This window comes from Pan paniscus, chromosome 20 (genome assembly GCF_029289425.2).
Source record: "Pan paniscus chromosome 20, NHGRI_mPanPan1-v2.0_pri, whole genome shotgun sequence".
NCBI classification, from domain to species: Eukaryota; Metazoa; Chordata; class Mammalia; order Primates; family Hominidae; genus Pan; species Pan paniscus.
This window is the reverse complement of record NC_073269.2, coordinates 12,512,258-12,538,176: the sequence shown is the minus strand read 5'-3', so window position 1 is coordinate 12,538,176 and position 25,919 is coordinate 12,512,258. Positions and strand designations below refer to the sequence as shown.

The 25,919-nt window shown below is 56.0% G+C and overlaps 1 protein-coding gene across 4 annotated transcripts in view; it reads right to left on the bottom strand.

Annotated features, from left to right (window-relative positions):
* Positions 1-24,364, bottom strand: part of EVI5L (ecotropic viral integration site 5 like) — a 34,780-nt gene extending 10,416 nt beyond the window's left edge. For 2 of the 4 annotated variants that reach the window (XM_034946839.2, XM_034946840.2), the window contains exons 1-10: positions 24,199-24,334; positions 7,850-8,033; positions 6,619-6,808; positions 5,394-5,618; positions 5,210-5,284; positions 4,420-4,545; positions 2,951-3,094; positions 2,758-2,847; positions 1,344-1,441; positions 1,194-1,254 (exon numbers count right to left, since the gene is read on the bottom strand). In XM_034946839.2, the coding sequence (XP_034802730.1) occupies positions 1,194-1,254; positions 1,344-1,441; positions 2,758-2,847; positions 2,951-3,094; positions 4,420-4,545; positions 5,210-5,284; positions 5,394-5,618; positions 6,619-6,808; positions 7,850-7,986 (1,146 nt within the window). In that variant the 5' untranslated portion in view covers positions 7,987-8,033; positions 24,199-24,334. Of the gene's footprint in view, positions 1-1,193; positions 1,255-1,343; positions 1,442-2,757; positions 2,848-2,950; positions 3,095-4,419; positions 4,546-5,209; positions 5,285-5,393; positions 5,619-6,618; positions 6,809-7,849; positions 8,034-24,198 lie in introns of all 4 variants that reach the window. The other 2 variants (XM_055103586.2, XM_034946841.2) reach the window with 2 other exon arrangements.
* Between the last annotated feature and the right edge of the window lie 1,555 nt (positions 24,365-25,919).

The following is a 25,919-nucleotide window of genomic DNA, read 5'->3' as shown; positions in this document are numbered from 1 at the left end:
CCCAAAGTGTTGGGATTACAGGTGTGAGCCACTGTGCCGCTGGAGCTGGAATTGAATCCTTGTCTGTTGGACTCCAGTGTTAGCCACTGTGCGGCTCTGCCCCTGAAGAGCATGGAGCCAGGCTGTGTTGGGTTTGTGTCTGTGTCCCTTCCTGTCACTGGGGCGCCCTCAGTCTCAGCTGTGACTTTGGCACACAGCAGGTGCTCAATAAATGTTTTTTTTTCTTTTCTTTTCTTTTTTTTTTTGAGACACAGTCTCACTCTGTCGCCCAGGCTGGAGTGCAACGGTACAATCTTGGCTCACTGTAACCTCTGCCTCCCGGGTTCAAGTGATTTTCCTGCCTCAGCCTCCCGAGTAGCCGGGATTACAGGTGTGTGCCACCACACCCAGCTAATTTTTGTATTTTTAATAGAGATGGGGTTTCACTGCATTAGCCAGGCTGGTCTCAAACTCCTGACCTCAAGTGATCCACCTGCCTCCGCCTCCCAAAGTGCTGGGATTACATGCATGAGCCATCGCGCCCGGCAATAAATGCTTGTTGAGTAAATAACTAAAATCACGTGTAAAGGGAAGAATGCGCAAGGAAGGAGAGAGAAGCTTTGCACACTCAGGAAACCCCCTGACCTGGCAGGGCTGGCGGGCCAGTTACCCCAGGAACCAGGGGCCCCGGGTGAGTGCCCACACCCTGCCCTACACACCCTGGTGTCTGGGCCCTGCGTGCTCCATCTTTCCCCAGAGGGCGGTCCCCTTGCGGGGTCCTCCACTGCAACCTTCTTGAAATTCCTCCAGCCCCCAAGGCACGCTGCTGCCCTGGGCCTTTAGCCCTCGACACCCTGGGCCCGGAGCCTCTGCCCAGGTCAGCCTTGCCCACCGCGTGCACATCCTTGTCCAGAGCATTTAGAGTCCGCACTCTAGTTCAGTGGTTTATTGATTGCTTCCCCATGACGCTGGGCGGCCCAGCGGGGCAGGGACCTTGACTGTCTTGGTTACTGCGGCGTCAGGCGGGGGAGGCGCTCACAGCTGGCCTAACAGGTGAGGGACGGCGCAGGTGGGCAGAGGCCTGTCCGCCAAGGACGGCCGGGTCCGCCTGTGCGCTGGGAAGGCCCGCCCCCTAGCGGCCGATCTTTAGAGTACGGAGGGCAGCCCCCAAAGGCCTCCCATCCCTGTCCCCGCCCCGGGGCCCCTGGACTCACTTTGATCTCGATCTGCTCCTCCATCTCCTTGCTCTTCATGGCTGCGTACTCCTTCTCCAGCCTGCAGATCGGGAGGGCCCCGTGGTTACTGTCATGCCCTCGGGGGTCCCCCCTTCCTACCAGTACCCTGGTTGCCCAGCAGGCACCGACCTCTTCATCTTCTTGGGGTTGTACTTGACCTGGTAGGCTTTGAGGACCAGCTTGTCCGGGCAGCTGTCGAACTGGTGGGGGATCACTCTCTGGAAGTACTGTGGGGACACAGCCGGTCACCAGGTCACCAACATGCAGGCCCTGACCACCGGGGGCCGCCCGAGCCCTGTTGCCCTGGAGGGGGGCAGGAACGGGTCTGCCCGGGGTGTCGCCATGTCCTCAACGCCGTGTCCTCAGTGTTTGTGGAGCAACGGAAAGACTGAGCGTGAGGGGAGGGAATGGGGGACTGCCTGCAGCCAAAGCCTTAGTTTCCAGAAGAAAAGCTGGCAGATGCTGGATGTGGTGGCTCATGCATATAATCCCAATGATTTAAAGGCCTGAGGTGGGAGAAATAAATAGCTTGAGCCCAGGAGTTTGAGACCAGTGTGGGCAACATAGTGAGACCCCATTTCTGAAAAAAAAAAAGTAGCCGGACATGGTGATGTGCACCTCTGGTTCCAGCTACTCAGGAGGCTGAGGCGGGAGGATCGCTTCAGCCCAGGAGGTGGAGGCTGCGGTGAGCTAGGACTGCACCACTGTACTCCAGCCTGGGCCACAGAGCAACTCCGACTTAAAAAAAAAAGGAAAAAGGAAAAAGAAAAAAAGAAAAGCAGGCCAAGGAGGCTCTCCTGGGAGTGAAGGCTGAGGGTCGGGGGTCTGACACAGGGGACCTTCGTGGGGGAAGGAGGATGGGTATGCCGGGGGCCTCGGGCCTGTGCAAAGGGTTAAGGTAAGCCCAGGGGGGACACAGCTCCTGCACCCGGCCCAGCTGGCCCCCTCTGGTAGCTGTGGACAATGCCTGCCCGTGTTCACGGACACAACCGTGGCCTTTGTGCATTCTTCCCTGAAGCACCAGCTGGAGGACGTGGGGAGGGGGCAGGGGCCCGCACAGCAGAGAAGTGGCGGTGGGAGGCAGGCTGGCCAGCAGCAGGGCCTCCAGGCAGGCCGGGCTGGGGCGGGGCAAAGCGTGAGGTTGCCTAGACCCCCAAACTCCCTCCTGTGCCCTCACCAGGCTGGGCGGCAGGGTGGGGATGCCCTCATGGTCAGCCAGAGTCATGATCTGCCATCAGGCTTTGGGGCATCTGCGGGGTTGGGGGCAGGAGGTGGGCAGTGGGGCTCCCAGAGCTCAGCCTGGGCCTCCTGTCTCCCTGCGGCCAGGCTGCTGGCCCCTGACTGTGTCTGGCAGAGCCTAGGGGGTCTTCTGGTCCCTTAGGGAGACCTCAGGGGAACAGAGTGGATGGGAACAGATCAGGGATGTCAGGCACACCACCTTCCACCCTCGAAGCCGGGCCCTCTCTGTCACTTGTGAGGGCATCCTGTGACTCGAAGCCCCTGACTGGGGGCAGCCCCGCTGGCCCTGGCCCTCCCGGCCCACCTGGGACATCCCCTCCATGTCCAGCTGCATCAGCTCCGCCTGGTTCACCTGCAGCAGGGCGAGGCCCACTCGGAACACGATCTCCAGCCCCTGCAAAGGCGGCAAAGGCAGTGGGAGATGGAGGGCAGGGAGGCTTCTGTTCCAGCCACCCCCAAGGGGCTCTCTTCCCTCCCCAGGCACCGTCGGTCCTCACCTCATACATGAAGATGTCAAAGACCCGGGTGGCGACGGGGAGTGGGAAGGTGGTCAGGAACAGTGTGAGGAACCAGGACGAGGCGTACATGGATGTGTGGAAGCTTTGGGAACGGAAGTGGGTGTTGAGGTCTGGGAGCTGCTCCTGCAGGGGTAGGAGGCCGGGTGGGCACAGTGAGGGGGACGCCCTCCCACCAGGGGGTGCTGGGCCTCAGTGTCCCCGCCTCCAGGGAGCCTTCCTGGACCTGCGCTGGGCAGCCTGAGGCTCCCTTCCTGGTGCTCCCTCAGCACTCTGTCTGAGGGAGGCCGAAGCACCCCAGAGCTTTGAGTAGCACGGGGTGGGGGCCAGGCAGGGATGGCAAGATCTGTAGCCGCCTGTGTTGGGGGCCCACCCTGGGTAGGTGATGCGCCCGTGGCAGCTCATGGGGTCCTCACGACAGCCTGAGAGGGTGTGTCTGAGGCTGGGGGAGTTGGGTCACTCCCCACAGACACCCTGAGACCCAGAGGTGGAGCATGGGCAGGTGGCAGCCTCTGGCCCTGGGGGGACCCCCCCCCACCTTGTTATGTGAACTGCCAGCCACTGTACCTCCCTTAGACCCCAGCATAAAGCTTTGTGCAAGCTGTATTGGATTGGCCTGAACTCTAGACAGCCAGAAAGTGGCAGATGGCTGGGGAAACTGAGGCCGGAGAAGGCATTAGGATCCCGGGCTTCCTCCCAGCGCCAGGGGCTCTCTGCGCCCTGAGTTTGCAAGCTTGGCTGTGGGAGGGCTCTGCTACCCAGCCTGGGGTGGGGTGGTGCCTTCTCTGCAGCCCAGGCCTCCTGCTTGTGGCACTACCAGGCCCCCTTAGGCTACAGCACCGTCCATGATCCAGGCCCAGGGAGTGGGGCTGTCACATCCAGGGATGACTGCACAGCCCCACCTGCCATGGCAGCTGAGGCAGGCCGGTGTTTGTGTGTGTGTCTGTGTGTGTGTGTATGCATGCGGGTGTGTGTATGTTCGCAAACGGCCTTGGCGGCTCTGCCTGCCAGCCAGGAGCAGGCCCTGCGGGGGCTGCTATTTATAAACAGACGTCTGCGGCTCTCCGGTAATCAGGCAGGCAGACAACACTCCCTCCTTCCACCACACTCTGGAGCAGACAGGGAGGTGGCTGTGGCTGTGTCCGATGTGAGCCTGCCCCACCCCTCTGCCTCAGCAGCCCTGGGAGCCCCCCTTCAGTGGTGGCTCTCCTGTCCCTCCAAGCATCCTTCAGGGCAGTGCTGCATGGGAAGAGGAGTGCCTTTTGGAGTTGGAACGTCCAGGTGTGATTTCACAGGCTTGGAATTTTCAGTCCAAGAGATGCCCGGGTATGGTCTAGGGTGCCAGCCCTGCCCTCCTGCGGTCCTGCTCCCTTGGGGCCCTGCCCACCTGTGGCCCTGCCCTCCTGCAGCCCTGCTCTCCTGCGGCCCTGGCCACCTGTGGCCCTGCTCACCTGCAGCATGTACTCAAACTGATAGATGCAGAGCCCGAGCTCGGCCATGCTGGGTTTGAAGAGCTCCCGCAGCCGGTACTCCTGCATCAGCCGCACGAACACACAGAAGGCCTCCTCCTCAGGCATCTAGGGGGGACGGGCAGGTGGGGGGGCTCAGGGCAGCGGGGAGGGGCGTCTCGCTGCTCATCAGGGCCCTGGGGTACAGGGGCCCATGTCCATGTCGGTACCTGGCTCCCTAGACTCTCATGACACACTGTTGGTCCCTGTGTCCTCACAAGCTGTTTTACTGATGGAAGACCTGAGGCTGAGGTCACCTGCCAAGGGCCACTCGGCAGGAAAAAGGGGAGCTGGACCTGAACCCAGGGCTGGCCACTGCCAGCATCCCCCTGGTTAGGACACCTCCTGTCTCAGCTGCGTCCTCTCTCTCTGTCCTAAGCCCCCCGGTTTCTCTGGAGGAGACCCCCAAGCCCCATAAACACCACGCTGGATGGCTTAAGTCCCCAGCCTGAGGTTCCTGTCCAACCCTGAGATGTGGCAGAGAGAGACAGCCTATCCCTCCAAACCCTGTCTCTGTCCTGGATGGTACAGCGGACAGGACCCAACCAGACAGGTGCCACTCACTGGGCCTTGGCCTGGCGATTGGCAGAGGTCACGGGTGTGGATGGAGAGGGAGGATCTACCCCTAGCAAGACGCTGAGTGGAGGACACGCCACTTCTGTCCATCTCTTGGGGGCCGAGCCCAGGGTGGGCTGTTGTCTGGCAGGAGCCCAGCCACCCCCCAGCCACCTACCTGCATGAGGAGCAGGCCCACGATGAAGGCGCTTCCCTGGCAGTAGCCCACCTCCCGGTCTACCAGCGAGTATGCCTAGAAGGGAACAAGTCCTGAGAGCAGGTCCTGCTGTCCAGCACAGCCGGTGAACTGGGGAACTGCTCCTTCCTTTGGGGCCGAGGGAGCGGGGAGCCCTGGGCCTCACCTTCATGACGTTGAAGAGGACCTCCTGGCCCAGGCTGTCCTGGCCCTTGAAGAACTCGTGTTCCGGGTAGGTGCGGGCGATGTCCCTGCGGATCAGCTTCTCGCACGGCGAGGACATCTTGAGCAGCTCGGAGTACTGGTTCTTGACGGGCATGTCCGTGGCGCTGCACAGAAGCTGCCACACGATGGCCCGGAAGTGGTGGGGGATGCCCTTGCGGATCAGCTCCTGGCCACGGGAGCGGGAAGCCGGGGCTGGACTCGGTCCCAGCGCAGCCTCCCCGTGGCCACCCAGCCCAGCTCCTCAGGCGTGGCTCATCCAGGCCTCAAGCATGGCACAGAACTCATGGTCCCCAATCCTTTTTTTACCCCCTTTTTTCAGAGACAGGGTCTCCCTCTGTCACCCAGGCTGGAGTGCAGTGCTGAGATCATAGCTCCCTGCAGCCTTGAACTCCTGGGCTCCAGCGATCCTCCTGCCTCAGCTTCCTGAGTAGCTGGGACTACAGTTGTGCACCACCACGCCTGGCTAATTTTTAAACTTTTTTTTTTTTTTGAGATGGAGTCTCGCTCTGTTGCCCACGCCGGAGTGCAGTGGCGTGATCTTGGCTCACTGCTACCTCTTGCCTCCCAGGTTCAAGTGATTCTCCTGCCTCAGCCTCCCAAGTAGCTGGGATTACAGGTGCACGCCACCACGCCCAGCTAATTTTTGTATTTTTAGTAGAGTCGGAGTTTTGCCATGTTGGCCAGGCTGGCCTTGAACTCCTGATCTTAGGTGATCTGCCTGCCTCGACCTTCCAAAGTACTGGGATTACAGGCGTGAGCCACTGCGCCCGGCCTACCTGGCTAATTTTTAAACTTTTTATAGAGTCGGAGTCTCATTACGTTGCCCAGGCTGGCCTCGAACTCCTGGCCTCAAGCGATCCTCCCACCTTGGCCACCCAAAGTGCTGAGATTCCAGGCGTGAGCCACCACACCCCCATCCTTCATGGGCATTACAGGGCAGCAAGCACATGGGCACTCGAGGGTGCAGGGCCTGTCCAGCACCACCCTGACTCACTCTCTCCTGTCCCTGTGCTCTGGCAGGACACCCTGAAAGTGCCTGCACATCTCCACTGCTGCCGCTGTGCCCAGGCTGGGGCCCCGCAGACCCTGGTGCTGCCTGGTGGCTGAGTGACTGCACCACCTGCCCGCGCCGTCGGCCCAGCCCCACCTGCCTGGCCGCCCCCCACCTTGAGCAGCTTCTCCTTCCTGCGCCGCCACTCCTCCCACTCGTTGGCGATCCGGCCCCACAGGATCCACGTGTCCTCCTCCAGGTGGCTCAGGTTGGAGGAGGCCGAGGAGCTGGACACTAGCGAGGAGCCACTGTTCCGCCGCGAGCCATTCATGGAGCGCATGGACTTGGAGTCGGCCTCTAGGAGCCTGGGCAGGAAGGGCCGGCAGAGGGGAACCAGTGACTCCCTGGGGACAGGGATCCTTGGCAAACCCAGCCCATCCTCCCAGGGGTCTCAGAGGACACCAGGGATTAGGTCCCTCTTGTTCTTTTTTTTTTTCTTTCTTTTTTGAGATGGAGTCTTGCTCTGTTGCCTAGGCTGGAGTGCAGTGGTGTGATCTCAGCTCACTGCAACTTCTGCCTCCTGGTTCAAGCAATTCTCCTGCTTCAGCCTCCCGAGTAGCTGGGATTACAGGTGCATGCCACCACACCCGGCTAACTTTATATTTGTAGTAGATATGGGGTTTCACCATGTTGGTCTGGCTGGTCTCAAACTCCTGACCTCAGGTGATCCACCTGCCTCAGCCTCCTAAACTGCTGGGATTATAGGCGTGAGACACTGCCCTCAGCGCCCCCTTTTTTTTGACGGAGTTTTGCTCTTGTTGCCCAGACTGGAGTGCAGTGGCATGATCTTGGCTCACTGCAGCGTCCGCCTCCCGGGTTCAAGCGATTCTCCTGCCTCAGGCTCCCAAGTAGCTGAGATTACAGGCACCCCCACCACGCCCAGCTAATTTTTGTGTTTTTAGTAGAGACAGGATTTCACCATGTTGGCCAGGCTGGTCTCAAACGCCTGACCTCAAGTGATCCGTCTGCCTCGGCCTCCTAAAGTGTTCGGTGGTGTGAGCCACCACGTCCAGCCTAAAACCTGCATTTTAAATGGGGGTGGGGTCAGAGGAAGAAAGCAGGAAGGCCCGAATCAACTCTTCCTCCAGTCCTGGCTCCATTAACCGCGGCGGATTCACAGATTCACTTGACCTCTCAAACCTTCGGTCTCATCTGAACAGGGTGGGGACACATATATTCAGCCAGGGTTGGGAGGATGAAAGGAGGTGTCCCTCATCCAGCATCTGGAGGTGGCCGTCACATTGCACACACTGGGCCTGGCTCTGAATGTGAGGGCACCTGGGAACTCCTGTGGGGGCCCAGACTGCACCCCAAGATTTCACCCCATCCCCCAGCCCCCAACTCACCGGTTCTGCTCTTCGAGCTTGGCCAGCAGCTCCAGCTCATCGGGGCTGAGGTTCTCGGAGTCAGAGGTCGGGGAGCAGGTGGGGGCCGACAGGGCCTCCTGGGATGAGGAGTCGGGGCTCAGAGTGGGGCTCGCCATGGTGGGTGGGCTTGTTAGCCGTGAGCGGGGTTGGTTCACAGCTCTGTCTGGGGGCCAGAGACATGCGTGGTCGGCATTGGGTGGGTGCCCACTCCATCCTGCCTGCCCACCCTCGGGACATTTCCTCACCCTGGGCTTCCTGTCTGTGGTCCACCCCCGTCTGTGCACCCCTCATCCCCATGCACCCCAGCCCAGCTGACAGCCATGCTGCCCCTTCTGTTCGAGACCCTGGCGATTGGGATCCCTGCCTGTGTCATCAGGCCGGATGTCTGGATGGAGATGGGAGGACTGTTGCCAGGATGTGAGCCGTCCTGCTGTCCCTGGGCGTGAAGGCCAAGGCTCAACTCGACACCCCTGAGGCTGGAGCAGGGCCCGGAGCAGAGGCTCCCTGTCACTCGGGGCTCCATGGACCCTGCTGGGACCTCGGGGTGCAGGAGCCCCCTGCTTTGCTGGCCCTTCCTAATAGCTTTGTCCCCGTCCCCGCCACGGCCTGCCCTGGGAGCCCCATATCAGTGTCTGACTTTCCCCATCTCATCAACCAAAGTGGGCTGCTGGCACGGCCAAGAGCAATTACTCTCGACTGTTAATTGTCTGGCGCTGCCAATGGCCAGAAGAGTCGCCTCCCCTTGGGTCGAGAAGCCAGGGACGTGGCAGAGTGCTGGGAATCTGTGCCCTGGCAGACACAGAGCCAGAGCTGTGGGCTCCGATCCGTATCCAGATCTTGGCCTGCCACGTGCCAGGTGAGTCCCAGGCACATCTGTCCTATCTTTTTGCCGTGTCATCTGGCCCGACCCTTCTGGGGGCTTCAAGGACACTGGCCTCTCGCCTTCTGCCAGCCTGGTGGAGGCAGATCAACGCCATGTCAAAAACAAAGGTACTGGGCTCAAATGGATCTGCGTCTGAAGCATGGCTCCCCTCAACCAGCTGTGTGACCTTGGGCCAGTCACTTGGTGTCTCTGAGCCTCCGTACACTGAGATCATACAGGACCTAGCCTCAAGGGTGGCTGTGGAAACTGAGCACATGACTGCACATAACGTGGTCAGAACAGAGCCTGACACTCAGTGATGGCCCCACGGACATCGGCTATCACTGTCCATCCTGGAGCCAGGGCTCCTGGGTTCTGCTGTGGCCTGTGTGGGGACTGATGGCCAGGGGACCCCTAGCAGGGGGCCCTAGAGGAAAGGGACGGCTATGGGAGTGGAGGCAGTGGCTGGGGATGGTGTTCCTTCATGCTTCTTCCTGGTGAGCCCAGGCTCACCTCCAGCGTCTGAGAAGATGGGGATACCTAGGGTCCTGATGGCAGGAAGGAAACCCTGCCTCTGCCTCCTTATTTGCACGGCTCCTCATGCCCGCCCACTGCCCGGCACGCTCTGTAGCAGGAGTCTGCCGTGTGCCACTTGACCCCACCTGACCTGGCTGACAGCTCCACCTACAGAGAGGGCCTCACTGGGTCCTTGGAGTGGGGATATCTGGATCCCCAGGCAGCAGGGGGACATTGGCGGGACCATAGCAGACCACTCTATACCTGCCTGACTACCGTTGGGTCACTGGGCACCTTCCCACAGCCCAAACTCAGCCCCCAACCAACCCCTGAGGGCCTACAGGTTGGATGGACTTGACCCTGGCCACCCCAGTCCTCCTGGAATGGGGTTGGGGGAGGTGCGCCATTCTTTTTTCACTGTATGGGGACCCAGAACCCTCTTTCTCCAGGCCTCTGTGGCTCCCCAAGGCTACTGGTTCTACCTTGGGCCCTCAAGCGTTCCCCTAGTCTGCCGGGTGCTGAGGGTTTTGGATTTTGGGGAGCGGAAGGAACTCTCATTGCCAAGTGGGCCGGGGCCACCTGCCCTAAAGACCAAGCTGCTGGGCACCACCTAATCAGGAGTTAATCATTCCCGAGGCAGGGACAGTGGGGGCCACTTTGGGGCCTCCCACAGAGTCAAAGTCTGCCCGGACAGAGACGGGGGCTGTGGACAAGAAGTGCTGATCAGAAGGACCTCTCTGGGCAGGGAGGGGCTGGGAGGGTAGCTTCAGAGCTGGGAGAATGGGGAGGAGGTGGTGGAGGTGAGGCTGGAGCCTCGGAACCACAGGTGGAGTTGGGGAGCAGTAAGAGCTTCAGAACCGAAGAAACCCAAGCTCAGGGCATCAGCCCCACCCAATCTCTGCCCGAGCCTCGGTTTCTTTTCTTTCTTTCTTTTTTTTTTTTTTTTGAGACGGAGTCTCGCTCTGTTGCCCAGGCTGGAGTGCAATGGCGTGATCTTGGCTCACTGCAACCTCTACCTCCCGGGTTCACGCGATTCTCCTGCTTGATTACAGGTGCGTGCCACCACGCCCAGCTAATTTTTGTATTTTTAGTAGAGACGGGGTTTCACCATGTTGGTCAGGCTGGTCTCGAACTCCTGACCTCGTAATCCATCTGCCTCGGCCTCCCAAAGTGCTGGGATTACAGATGTGAGCCACCGCGCCCAGCCGAGCCTCAGTTTCTGATTTTAAAAATCCCCCAAACCCGGGAGCCGTCCACCAGCAGAGGTTGTACAGCTATTTATCACGAATGTGTGTGTATTTCATACAGGAAGTGAAATGTATTAAATACACAGGGCTGAAACTTGCAGTCTGAGAGGCAGGAACCTTCTGATCCCACCGGAAATTTCTCTCCACTCATCCCCAGACTCTCTCAGTGGAAACCATCCTCCTGAAGCATGTGTGCACGCACAACACACATGCACTCTCACACACACTCTTCACAGCCACCCCACTCCCTCACGCATGTACACACATTCACACCCACCCCACTCACATACAAACTCTCACACATACACATGCAAACACTTGGATACACACACCCATGCCTATTCTCACACACACACTCATACACCTATACACACATGCACACACTCGACACACACCCTCATGCCTATTCACACACACCTATACACACACACTTGACACACACCCATGCCTATTCTCACACACACTCACATACCTATACACACATGCACACACTCGACACACCCATGCCTATTCTCTCACACACACTCATACACCTATACACATGCACACACTTGACACACCCATGCCTATTCTCACACACAAACACCTATACACACACACTCGACACACCCATGCCTATTCTCACACTCACACACCTATACACACACATGCACACACTCAACACACCCATGCCTATTCTCACTCACACACCTATATACACACATGCACACTCAACACACCCATGCCTATTCTCACACTCACACACATGCACACATGACACACACACCCATGCCTATTCTCACACACACCTATACACACATGCACACACTCGACACACACACCCATGCCTAATTCTCACACACACCCCTATACACACACATGCACATACTCAACACACACACCCATGCCTATTCGCTCACACACCTATACACACACATGCACATGACACACACCCATGCCTATTCTCACACACACACACCTATACACACACATGCACATACTCGACACACAGCCATGCCTATTCTCTCACACACACGCTCACACACCTATACACACATGCACACACTCAACACACACGTGCTCATCCATAGTCACACGTTTACACATATGCACACATTCGGATACACGCACACCTGGTACCTTCACACACACATGCACACACTCAATACACACATACCCATGCACATTCACACATACACATGGACACACTCAGATACACACACACCTATATACCTTCACACACACATGCACACACTCGATATACACATGCTTATGCATATTTGTGCGTGCACACACTCATATACACACACACCCAGTACCTTCACACACACGCACACAATACACACATACTCGTGCACATCCACACACTTGATACACAATTTGCACACACATCCATGCACACACTTGATACATAAACACCCACACACATTCACACATTTTCACACATGCACACACTTGATACACACCCATGCACATTCACACACAGTTGATACATGCACACACACAATTCACACACATACACACACTTGATACACCCCAATTCACACAGACATGCACACACTTGATACACACACTTTCACACATCCCCACACACATGCACACACTTGATACACACATTCACACATTCTCAGACATGCACACACATGCACACTTGATACACACACTCACACATTCTCACAGACATGCACACACATGCACGCACTTGATACACACATTCACACGTCCCCACACACATGCACACACTTGATACACATTCACACACACATGCACACACTTGATACATACATTCATACATTCTCACACACGCACACACTGGATACATACCCATGCACATTCATACACATGTACACATGCACACACTTGATGCACACACACCTATGCATATTCACACACTCACACATATACATGCACACACAACACACACACCCATGCACATTCACACACACAGTACACACCTCATACACATGCACATGACATACATTCACACACTCAGGCATACACACATACTCTTTCACACTTCTCAACACAAAACATACCCATTGACACACACTCTTGCACCCACACTCAGGCACACACACATTCATTCCCACCCATCTACACACACGCGCTCATACACTTCCTGCACCGAGCAGCGCTCACCCCCTGGGAACAGAGCAGGTTTGGGGTGGAGGTGGGCTGCTGTCCTGATTCTGTGGGCGACCCTGCACCCCTCCCACTGTGCCATGACCCTCGCTGGCTCAATCACTCCTTCCTGGTGCTGACTGAGGGCCACCTGAGGGCCGGCCACTGTCTAGGCAGGAGACATGGTAGGGAGCGAGGCAGGGGAGGCCCCATCTCCATCTCCCTATGCTGGATGGGCACAGGCCTTGGCAACCCACCCACTGGCCTCTGGGTCTGGGGTCCCAGCCTCTCCGTGTCCTTAATTTCAATGCTTCACCCTCAACTGCTCCTCAACCATCTGAAGGGGGGTCCTGGACCCTGCCCCTGCCAGCACCCACTCAAGCCACACCTCCACAGGGCCACCTACAGCTTAGGAAGCTGAGCCAGGCCAGAGCACTGGAAAGGGGCTGTGTTTGGGGGTTGTGGGGGGCGTGGGGACGGAAAGTGCCGGAATGCTGGTCATCTTCGACTTCCGTTTCGCTTTCCCTCTCGGGGGCACTGCCGCGCACGCTTCCTCCTTCCCTAAGCCCCCTCCCACCTGGCTGATGAGGACTGGGCTCCTGGCTTCCTTCCTGCCTCTCTGGCCGGGACTTCTCATTCTCCCACGTGGCATCTCTTCCTCCCTGGGTCCCTCCTTGGTCTTGATCTTGATGCCCTTGGGGATCTCATTCTTGGGGCTTAAATGACCAAATGTATGTCACCAGCTTTTCCTTTCTCTCAAGAACTGGCCAAAGTTGCCCAAGTTGCCAGAACAGCTCCATCAGCCCCCAGCCCACCCACCATTCCATGTTCTGTGTTTCCCCCGCAGAGGCAGGAATCACCTGTGCCCTCTTGGAGTGTCCGGGGCAGAGACCAAGAAACAATCACCCAGACTCTCCTTCACAGATTGAGATAAACGCTTGCAGTAAACAATACGGTAGGATGGAGAACAGTCAGGCGGTTCCTCAAAGACTTAAACACACTGTCACCACGCCACCTGGCAAATCCACTCCTAGGGCTCAACGCAAGAGAACGGCAAACATCTGTTCACAGCAGCATTGTTCACAACAGCCAAAAAGCAGAAACAATCCACATGTCCATCAACGGGTGAATGGATCAACAAAACATGGTCCACCCAGACAGTGGAATATTACTTAGCCATGAAAAGGGGTGAAGCACCGAGACAGGCCACAGCATGGATGAACCTTGAAAACAAGGTGCTCAGTGAGAGACGCCAGACACCAAAGGCCACACACTGTGTGACTCCCTTTACACGGAATGTCCAGAATAGGCAATCCATAGAGACAGAAAATGGATTTGTGGTCACCAGGGGCCAGGGGGAGGGAGGAATGGGGAGAAACTGCTTATGGGTATAGGTTTCTTTTTGGGGTGATAGAAATGTTCCAGAATTAGATAGTGGTGATGGTTGCACAACACAGTTGGAATAAATGCCACCAAACTGTAAGCTTTAATGGGGTGATGCTTTTTTTTTGCGATGGAGTTTTGCTCTTGTTGCCCAGGCTGGAGTGCAATGGCATGATCTTGGCTCATCGCAACCTCCACCTCCCGGGTTCAAGCGATTCTCCTGCCTCAGCCTCCCGAGTAGCTGGGATTATAGGCATGTGCCGCCATGCCCGGCTAATTTTGTATTTTTAGTAGAGACAGGGTTTCGCCATGTTGGCCAGGCTCGTCTTGAACTCCTGACCTCAAGTGATTCACTCGTCTGGGCCTCTCAAAGTGCTGGGATTACAGGCGTGAGCCACTGCCCGTGGCCTAGGTTTGCATTTTAGAAAGACCCTTCTGGCCCCTCATGCGGAGATGCTCTTCAAATTCAATGCTTTCCTGACAGAAGCAGGCCCCTTGTCCTACTGTGGGTGCATCTATCTGGGTCCCCGGTGCCACCTGCCACCTCCACCCACCCACTCTGGCCAGGCCTGGGTGTTCCCCTCCTCCCTTCTCATGTTCTAGAGCTCAGCCAAGTCTACCACCCACACCCCACACCTCACTCCCAACTGGCCTCTGCTCTCCAGGCTGGAAGCTGCTGTTTTTGTTGTTGTTGTTGTTGTTGTTGTTGCTTTTAGAGACAAGGTCTTGCTCTGTTTCCCAGGCTGGAGTGCAGTGGTGCAAGATCCTGGCCTCAAGTGATCCTCCCACCTCAGCCTCCTGAGTATCTGGGACCACAGATATTCGCCACCATGCCTTGCCAATTTTTCTATTTTTTTGTAGACATGGGGTCTCACTATGTTGCCCAGGCTGCTCTTGAACTCCTGGCTTCAAGTGATGCTCCTGCCTCAGCCTCCCAGAGTGCTGGGATCACAGGTGTGAGCCACCGTGCCCCACCAAAGCTGCTGTCTTGATGGCGCCTGCCACGTCCATTGAACTTTCTGTCCTTTCTGATGCTCTGTCCATGGGGCCACCAGAACCATACAGAACTGCAGCTCTCGCCACGTCATTGCCTGCCTAAGACCCTTTAGCAGCTCCCAATGGTGAGATGGAGCCCAGATGTCTTTGCAAGACGTGCATGCCCTTCCCAGCCTCGCCTCTTTCTGCATCCCTGCTTGGCACACTCAGCCCTCCAGGCACATGGGTCTCCTGGTGTCTGCCAGTGTCTGTGCATACTCTGTTCCCTCTGACTGGAAGGGCATTCTCCAAGACCCGGTTTGGATTTTTTTTTTTTTAGATGGATGGAGTCTTGCTCTGTCGCCCAGGCTGGAGTGCAGTGGCGCGATCTCGGCTCACTGCAAGCTCCACCTCCTGGGTTCATGCCATTCTCCTGCCTCAGCCTCCTGAGTAGCTGGGACTACAGGCACCCACCGCCACGCCTGGCTAATTTTTTGTATTTTTTAGTAGAGATGGGGTTTCACTGTGTTACCCAGGATGGTCTTGATCTCCTGACCTTGTGATCTGCCCGCATTGGCCTCCCAAAGTTCTGAGATTACAGGCGTGAGCCACCATGCCTGGCCAAGGATTTTTTTTTTTTCTTTTTAGAGACAGGGTTTTGCTCTGTCTCCCAGGCTGGAGTGCACTGGTATGATCATAGCTCACTGTTCACTGCAGACTTGACCTCCTGGGTTCAAGTAATCTTCCCGCCTCGGCTCCTCAAAGTGCTGGGACTGTGCCTGGCCGGTTTGGCCATTCTTTCTGTGAAACCTTCTCTGTCAACCTCCCTTCTTCCAGCATCCTGGCTCGCTTTTCCCCCTCTCTCTCCCTGAAAACGTCCACCCCTCTGCCTACACCCAAGCCCAATGCACATTCTATGGCAATTATTTCTATACCTGCCTGCCTGCCTGCCCTATGGGTCATGGACGATTTGAGGACAAGAGCTTCTCTTCTTAATTCTCTATTCCAAGCCCCTAATGCACTATCTGGCATTCAGTACATGCTCAACAAACGTTTGTTGAATAAATGAAGATGAAACTTTCCATGTCGCTTAGGCAGGTGATCAAGGTCAACATCAACAGCGATAAGTCACGTGGCTAACACGTACCCTTGATAGGATGGGACAGGAAGGACCCTTCACCCCTGTGGTCTTCCTCCCCAAGACCCCAGTCTAACCATGAGAAACACCAGAGAGGCTGGGCATGGTGGCTGACACCTGTAATCCCAGCACTTTGGGAGGCCAAGGCCGGCGGATCACTTGAGGTCAGGAGTATGAGACCAGCCTGGCCAACATGATGAAACCCTGTCTCTACTAAAGATACAAAAAAATTTGCTGGGCGTAGTGGCACATGCCTGTAATCTGAGCTACTCAGGAGGCTGAGGCAGGGGAATGGCTTGAACCCAGGAGGCGGAAGTTGCAGTGAGCCGAGATTGCACGACTGCACTCCAGCCTGGGTGACAGAGCGAGACTCCGTCTCAAAAAAAAAACAAAAAAACAAAAAACCAAAAAAAAAAACCCAAAAAAACCACACCAGACAGATCAGTATTAGAGGACATTCTACACAACACCTACTCCACCTTCCTCAAAACCGTCAAGGTTGGCTGGGCATGGGGGCTCACACCTGTAATCCCAGCACTTCGGGAGGCTGAGGCAGGCAGATCGCCTGAGGTCAGGGGTTCGAGACCAGCCTAACCAACATGGAGAAACCCTGTCTCTACTAAAAATACAAAATTAGCCGGGCGTGGTGGCACATGCCTGCAATCCCAGCTACTTGGGAGGCTGAGGCAGGAGAATCGCTTGAACCCAGGAGGCAGAGGTTGTGGTGAGCCGAGACTGCACCACAATTGCACTCCACCCTGGGCAACAAGAGCGAAACTCCATCTCAACAAACAAAAAACAAAAAACAAACCAAAACAAACAAACAAAAACGTCAAGGTCACGAAAAGCAAGGAAAGTCTGAGAAACTGTCACAGCCCAGAGGAGGTTAGGGAGACATGACGACTAAATGTCATGTGGGATCCTGGGATGGAAAAAGGTTACTGGGAAAAAACAAAGGAAATCTGAATGAAAGTGGACTTTAGTTAATAATAATATATCAATACTGGCCCATTAACTACAACAAATGTATCATATGAATGGAAGACATTAACTATAGAGGAGACTGGGTATGGGGCATATGGAAACTCTGTATCGTCTTCTCAATTGTTCCATACATCTCAAAGTGTTCTACAAAATAGTCTTATTTTATTTATTTTTTATGTTTTGAGAAGGAGTTTCACTCCTGTTGCCCAGGCTGGAGTGCAGTGGTGTGATCTCGGCTCACTGCAACCTCCACCTCCCAGGTTCAAGTGATTCTCCTGCCTCAGCCTCCCAAGTAGCTGGGATTACAGGTGCGCACCACCACGCTCGGCTAATTTCTGTATTTTTAGTAGAGATGGGGTTTCACCATGTTGGCCAGGCTGGTTTTGAACTCCTGACCTCAGGTGATCCGCCCGCCTCAGCCTCCCAAAGTGCTGGGATTACAGGCGTGAGCCACCACAACTGGCCATTTTATTTTATTTTTGAGACAGGGGTCTCACTCTGCTGCCCAGGCTGGTCTTGAACTCCTGGCCACAGGGGATCCTCCTGCCTCAGCCCAAGTCTATTTTAAAAATAATAATAAAGGCTGGGTGCGGTGGCTCATGTCTGTAATCCCAGCACTTTGGGAGGCTGAGGGGGGGCAGATCACTTGAGGTCAGGAGTTCGAGACCAGCCTGGCCAACATGGTGAAACCCTGTCTCTATTAAAAATACACACACACACACAAAATTAGCTAGGTGTAGTGGCGCATGGCTATAATCCCAGCTACTCCTGAGGCTGAACCCAGGAGGCAGAGGTTGCGGTGAGCTGAAATTACGCCACTGCACTCCAGCCTGGATGACAGAGTGAGAGACTCCATCTAAAAAAAAAATGAAAAAAATAAAAATAGAAATTTCTGTACAGTGTAAGCAGAAAAGCCAACGACAGCTTTAACACACAAGTGCCATATGGCACAGAGAGTCCCTTGACTAGGCTGAGGAGGAAGAAGGATTTGAACTTGGATTTCTGACTGTATAGCCTTTGCCCTAAATCCACCCGCTGTGCTGCAGCTCTGTCTGTATTCTTTTACTTTGGGAATGATACACGTATGTGAAACCCCAAGTGCAGGGGTTACTCAGTGAAAACAGTCATTATTTTTCAATGGCGAGAGAGGGCGAGCACATATGATGCATCTTTCAGTCTGTGGCATTTTCAGAGACAGCAATGAAGACCCCGAGTTTCCTTTCCATGTTGTTTCCCTTCCTCCCCTACCCCCCATTTCCTTCTTTTTTTCTTTTCTGAGACAGAGTCTTGCTCTGTAGCCCAGGCTGGATGCAGTTGCACGATCTTGGCTCACTGCAACCTCCGCCTCCTGGGTTCAAGCACTTCTCCTGCCTCAGCCTCCCGAGTAGCTGGGATTACAGGTGCGCGCCACCATACCTGGCTAATTTTTGTATTTTTAGTAGAGACAGGGTTTCGCCATGTTGGCCAGGTTGGTCTTGAACTCCTAACCTCAGGTGATCCTCCCGCCTCGGCCTCGCAAAGTACCGAGATCACAGGCGTGAGCCACCACGCCCGGCCCTACCCCCCATTTCTGATTCCTCCACGTCTAATGATTACCAGGGACACAGACTCATTTCGGAATCTAAAGCCCAAGATGCCACGTGACCCCGATTTGTCTAGCCTGACAGACGGCTGCTGTCTTGGCTGGCTCTGACCTCTGGGGAAATGGCCCAACCTAGCACCTTAGGTCCTCTTGTCCTTGGCAAGGGGTGGGCAGACAACTGACAGGTGAGCTGCCCCTTGGATAACAAGAACAGCGGCTTGAATTCAGAGGTCCCTGCCTGATCTCTTCTTGCGCCCAGTCTAGCTGCTCCTCCACATGGTTCTGGAAGTTTCCATATCCCTGGCCTTGGAATGTAGGTTGTTATCCCAGATCTCTTGGCTCCAGGTGAGAACTTCAGAGCTTGCAGCCTGGGTTCAAATCATTCTTCTACCTCTTTCTTTTCTTTTTATTCTTTTTTCTTTGAAACCGAGTCTACCTCTGTCACCCAGGCTGGAGTGCAGTGGCACGATCTTGGCTCACTGCAGCCTCTGCCTCCTGGGTTCAAGCAATTCTCCTGCCTCAGCCTCCTGAGTAGCTGGGATTACAGATGCCCGCCACTATACCTGGCTAATTTTTGTATTTTTAGTAGAGACGGGGTTTCACTGTGTTAACCAAGCTGGTCTCGAACTCCTGACCTCAGGTGATGTACCCGCCTCAGTCTCCCAAAGTACTGGGATTATAGGTGTGAGCCACCGCTCCTGGCCTCCTCTACCACTTTCTATCTTTGTGACCTTGGGTATGATGTATTTTGCCTCAAATTTTTTTGTTTATTTTTATTTTTATTTTTAGAGACAGGGTCTTGTTTTGTCACCCAGGCTGCAGTATAGTGGTACAATCATAGCCAACTGCAGCCTCCAACTCCTGAGCTCAAGTGATTCTCCTGCCTCAGCCTCCCAAGTAGCTGGGACTACAGACACTTGCCACTATGTCCAGCTAATTTTGTTATTATTATTATTATTATTATTGCAGAGAGAGAGTCTCACTATGTTGCCCAGGTTGGTCTCAAACTCCTGGCCTCAAGTTATCTCCCTGACTCGGCCTCTCAAAGTGCTGGGATTATAGGCGTGAGCCACTGCACCTGGCCTGCCTCAGTTTCATTATCTGAAAACAGGGCTAATGACAGTATCTACCCCACAGTTTTTGTTGGAAGGAATCAATGAGCTTAAACCTGTCATGTGCTTAGGACAAGCCTGACCTGTGATATTTATTCCCTTCTGGATGAAAAGTTCTACTAGGGCAGGGGCTGGGGCTGTCTAGCCCACTATTGGATCTTCAGAGTCTAGTAGGCATCCCATATTTGTGGGATAAATAAACTTCCCTTCTTCAACAGGCCCTCCCTTTCTGTGGTGATCCTGTTTAAAGATTAAACACAGTAAAACTAGAATAATCTTTATTGATAACAATAGCAGCAACAGCAGCACACACCTTTGGCTAAAATCTGAGAAGTGAACCATTCTGACCTGCAGAATCCTTTCTGACCTAAAAAAAAATTTTCTTTCTTGTCATCTGACTAGATTACTTTCGGCTATTATAATAGGTTCCCTTCTGGCAAATCCCTCATTTTTCTTTTTTTAAAAATTTTTAAAATTTGTATTTATTTCTTTGAGATGGAGTCTCGCTCTGTTGCCCAGGCTGGCATGCAGTGGTGCGTTCTTGGCTCACTGCAAGCTCTGCCTCCCAGGTTCAAGTGAGCTGGGGCTATAGGTGTGCACCACCCTACCCGGCTAATTTTTTTGTATTTTTAATAGAGACGGGGTTTCACCATGTTGGCCAGGCTGGTCTCGAACTCCTGACCTCAGGTGATCCACCCGCCTCGGCCTCCCAAAGTGCTGGGATTACAGGCGTGAGCCACCGTGCCGGGCCTCAGATTTCAATCAAACACTTTCACAAGCATATCGTGGCATGCTGAGAAATGAATGAAAGTGCAGGTGAGTCATGCCAATGAGGCCTTCCAAATCTCCCTCAAAAGGGTAAGTCTCTTCCCTAACCCTGATGAATTGAGTTAGTTCTCCCTGACCCTGATGAGCTGAGTTAGTTCTCCTAAACTCACCTCCTTCCTTCTATTGCCCGGGCTGCTAGCATGTGTGTGCTGCAGTCTTCCCTGGGAAGGGCGGCTTTGCTGCCTTTCCAAGTTCTCCCAACTAGGGATCCCCTTTGCTGGGGAGCCCCCCACCATGTGTGCCAAGTGTACAGATGGCACTGGGGACACAAGGGCTTGTAGTAAGACGCCTATCAAAGGAAGTACAGGGACACACCTCCCTGAGCACACCATGCTTGCTCCTGCCTCTTGGGCATGTGTCCAAGCACTTCTGCTGCCTGGAACACCCTTCCCTGCCACGCCTGCCTGTGACCTGGTCCATACGTCATCCCTACTGTGCCTTCCCCAACACCCCAGGGATGCATCAGGCTTTTTTCCGGGCTCCCATTGCAGCCTGCTGTACATAATTCTGTCTCATGCTCCCCGCAGCAGGCCTCAGGCCAGGATGGCAAGGGCGCGTGCTGCAATCCTGGTTCCTCCGAGTTTTGGGGAGGATTAAATGAGATAATATGTCAATGGTGCTTGGCATGGTGCTGAGCACGTGGCGGGGGCCGCCGCATGCCAGTGAGAGGACTTTAGACACAGAGCAGGGACCACACTGTACACATCTTACATTCCTTCACACCCCAACATCTGACTCCAGGCCCAGGGCTTCCCTGTAACAACTGGCATCTCTATTCTGCAAGAGGAAATTGAAATATACATTCCTCCTCATCCGCCTGCCCCTCTCAAAGCTCAAACAAAGATGCAGCTCCACGAGCCCAATCTCGGGTAAAACTGCGTTCGTATCACTGACAAGTCCTCCTCGTGGTTTCCTATTGAGTTCACAGTCATCCCGGGAAGCCTTCATACCCCACTGTCTCTGCACAAAATTCCACCCTGGGGAGGCTGTAGAGTTTAGTTTCCTGTGCGTGAGAGATACCACGTGACCTTCAGGAGTCTTTTCCTCCACGCCTTCCTTCAGCAAGTGGACAGAACAAACCTCTTCCTACCCGGTGTCAGAGGTCTATGTGGGGCATCAGAGATCTATGTGGGGCCTCAGCATGGCTATCCGACAGCCCCTCATGCCCACCCTGTTCCCCGTGGTCCTCCTGGGAAGACCCTGTGTATAACCACAAGTCCTGCAACAGACCATCTCTCATCTCCATTCTTCCAGCTCTGATTCGAGCTGGCTCCCTGCAATACAGCTCAGCCCTAGGAAGATGGCCACTTTCCAATGAAGTGTCAACTAAGACCCCCGCAGGGACCTGGGTGGCCAGTGATTCACAGGAGCCCATAGGACTCCCCTCCGAGACCTTACTGTCCCCTTCCACACGGCACTGGGGGAACACACAGGGCCACACCCTAGCCTCCCTGCTGTTCCAAGTTCTTTTCTAAAAATTTAGCCGCTCTCCCTGCACCCCAGTTTCCGATGGGGAAGTTGAGGTACTGAGCCGCAATGAGCTTTTTCCTGGATGGTTCACAATCCGCTAGTGAATATCCACAAGGAAGCCTGGGCCTTTTATCTCAGGGTTTCCGAGCACAGTTATGTTGTCAGAAGGACCCCAGACGCACAGTGCCCAGGCTGCGTGGGACTGGACTGGCCCGGCTCCTCGCCCCCTGCAGTCCTGGCCACAGTGTCGCGCCAGCATCTCCTCTCCTGTCTCGTCTCATCCCTGTGCCAGGGCCAAGCCACCTGCGATCCCTTCCAAACCACCCTCCGCTGACCACAGAAGCCCAGAGGAACCTACAGGTTGGACCCTGAGGCCAGAGCTGGGAGTGGGGAGGGCGGCGGGATGGATGGGAAGAGCCACATAAGACGGAAAGACACAGGGACACGGGTCCTCTAGCTCAATCACATCCCGGCCGAGGGGGAATAAAACGAAGCAGACAACTCATTCATGTTCCACTCGAGCCTCTTCAGCACATTTTTCCCTTCTGAAAATATTCCTTAACAAAGAGCTGCCTGCTTCTGGCAGGCCCCGACCCAGGTCTCAAATGCCAAGATAGAAGGAAGCTGTTTTGTTTTGGCCAAACACACTAGTTGTGGGTGAAAGAACTCACTCGGCTGTCAGGGGCCAGCTCTGAGGAGCAACCTGGACCGCCCTGCTGGCTCTGGCATTTGAGGCCAGTAGGCGTGATGGGGTCAGGAGGCTGGGGGCAGACTTCAGGACAGAAGCCAGGAGCTGTGAATCCTCTCCCTTCCCGCCAGGGGGTGGCATAAATCAGGGGGCGGGCAGTGGTTCCTTCGGGACACTAGTGTAGGAGAGAAAGTGAGCGTCCTTCCCTTTGAAAGGGCACAGCAGGGAAGGATGGATAACTTGGCAGAGGCCTGGGGCAGGTTCCCACAGGGGCAGGTGCTGGGGGATTCTGGGGCCCTGTCACCCTCCAGGGCTCCAGTGTGGGCGCTAGTTTGGTGGAGGGGCAAGTTGGCTTCCTGGGGTGTGGCAGGCACCTCATGGTCTCTGGAGTCTCTGCTTGAGCTGGGGGAGCTGTCGGGGACTCTGGGAGGGCCTGGACAGGTGGGATCTGAGGAGGGGTGCAGAAGTGTTGAGTGGGTGGGGGCAGGGGCAGATATGCCTGGGGGCTGTGTTGGAGCTCTTAAGTTTTTCTGTGTGTGCTGGGGGATCTAAGTGACCGTGTGTGTGTGTGTGTGTGTGTGTGTGTGTGTGTGTGTGTTTGGGGTTTTCAGAAAGATGGGTGGCTCTGGATGGGGAGTGGGGTGGTTCAGAATATCCAACGGGAGGTCTTGAGCATGGGTGGATTTTTCAGGATCCAGGAGCCAGGATCCAGATGGGGCAGGATCAGTGGAGCTACCACAGTGTGCGGGTGGACGCCGGGGAGTGGTGTTTAGGGGTGCCCTTGGGCATGTGGCAGCTGGGGTGGGAGATGGGCTAGCAGGCTGAGCTGAGGGCTGTGGGCAGGGGTAGGAAATCCGACTTACAGAGGCCAGAGAGGGGTCCTGTGGGGTCAGCATGGGGGGCGGGTAGGGCCCTGAGGCTGGTCTCCTTGGGGAGAGGTGGGGGCAGTTCTGGGCCCAAGATAGGAGGACGTGAACTGAGGGGGTGCGGGGAGTGGGTGGCAAGTGTTGTCCAGAAGGGAGGGGTCCTGAGAGATCAGGGCAGAAGGTGGACGGGGGTTCTTGGGCTTGGGGGGCGCTTCTGAGGGGCTGATCGGCGGAGTGGGGGGATGGGGAGCCCTGAGGGGGTTCCCGGAGAGGAGTCCTGAGGGTCACTGCAAAGGGTGGACGGGGGTCCTGGGCCTGCGGGGTCCTCACGGGGAGGGGACGGAGTGGGGGAGGGGGATCCTGCAGGAGCTCCCGGGGAGGGGTCCGGAGGGATCGGCAACGAGGGTGGGCAGGGGCCAGGGTCCCCCGAGGGTCCCGGGCTGGGGATGCCGAGGCTCCCAGCGCGGGTTCCGGGGCACGACGGCCCGAGTTGCGGTCCTGCCGGTTCCCCGCGGGCCGCATCACGGAGCCGCCGGCCTGAGCAGGCGCCCGGGAGGCCCGGCCCGCGCCGCCCTACCTGCGCCGAGCGCGCCGCCATCGCCGTGCCGAGCCTCGCCGCCCCGGGCTGAGCCGCCGGATCCCAGCCGCGCCGTTCGCCCCGCAGCCCCGGCCCGGCCCCCTCAGCCGCCCCCCGGGACCGCGGCCGCCGCCGGCTCCGCCGCTGCCATTTCACCCGCTGACAGGAGCCGCTGCCCCGCCCCCGAGGCCCCATCCGCCAATTCACCACCCCCAGGCGCCCTGGCTCCGCCCACCAGCCAGGAGTGACGGGGTGTCTGACCAATCCGTGGCCATTCCGTGAGGCGGGCCCTGGCTACGTTCAGAAGGTTGCCGCCTCTGAGGAGAGAGCGAATTGAAATGAGGGAAGCGATGAAGGACAGGTAGTTTTGCGTATCGGAATGAGGAATCCTATTGATCAACACCTGATAAGACCAATAGCAAGGAAAGTGGGGGTGTGTCCGTGAGGAAAGGCTGCGGCCCTGAGGAACACCAGGCAGACGCGGCCAAGCGTTTGGCACTAAGCCCCGCCCAGAGCCGGGCTTTCTGCCCAATAACGAGACGCCCCGAGACGTCCATTATTATCTGCCCCTCAAACCTGGGCCCTGGCAACTGCCGGGGGCGCCATAAAGAAGATTGACACCTAGGGAACCAATGCTACTGAAGAAGGGCGGGAAAGTGACACTCTCTGACCAATGGGTATGTGAGATTGGTGGGAGCATTGGCGTCCTGGGCGGTGGGGCTTGAGGCCTGGGTTGAATGAAATGGGGGTGGGGCTAAGAGGAGGGCGTGGCCTAGGCAAGAGATGGGGCGGGGTCAAGCAAGGGAGGGGCTCGGGGGTTGGCTCTGAGAAGGGGCGTGGCCAGAAATCCTGAAGACTAAGTGGGGACGTGATGGCACCGTGTCGTCTAGGAGCCCAGTTCTGTGCTGGGGACGGGGCGGTTGATATTGGGGGCGGTCCCATAAAAGATTCAGGCCCGTCCCCTGTCTTACTCCAGGCCAGGTTAAGTGTGTTCTCTAAAGCTCACAGCGCCGCGTGTTCCTCCATCAAAGCTCGGTTCGCGCCGTGATCGTGGGGAGGGATAGGCCCTCCCATTCCCCATCCTCCCAGGCTGATAGATCCTCGGGGAGTCGGGATGCAGGGCCTAGGTCGGGTCTCTTCCAGGTCCCCAGCATGGAAACTGCTTATAAACATTTGATGAATGAATGAATGAAAATGGGCCCGTGACTCTTTTAACAGAGAAGGGAGAGGTGGAGAATCCTTCAAGCTAGAGAGGAATTCGTAGGGACAGTTACTGACAGCGGGCAGGACTGAGCAAAATGGACTTATTTCCTCCCCAAGATGTAGGGATGGGCCCTGGAGGGGGTGGGGCAGGGAAGGACCTTGTCATAGCAGAGAAGGTGACGTCATAAGTGTGTTTTTATTTATTTATTTTTCAGAGGCAGGGTCTCGCTCTGTGTCCCAGTTTGCAGTGCAGTGATGCGAACATAGCTGAATGCAGCCTCGAACTCTTGGACTCCAGTGATCCTCCCGCCTCAACCTCCCCAGTAGCTGGGACTACAGGTGCGTGCACACCATGCCCGGCTAAGTTTTTTGGTAGAGGCTGGGGTCTTGCTATGTTGCTCAGGCTAGTCGGAAACTCCTGGTGCCAGGTTCTCCCACTTCAGCCTCCCAAAGTGCTGGGATTACAGGCATGAGCCACCTCGCCCAGCTAGACGTCCTAAGTTCAGAATGGGGAAGGG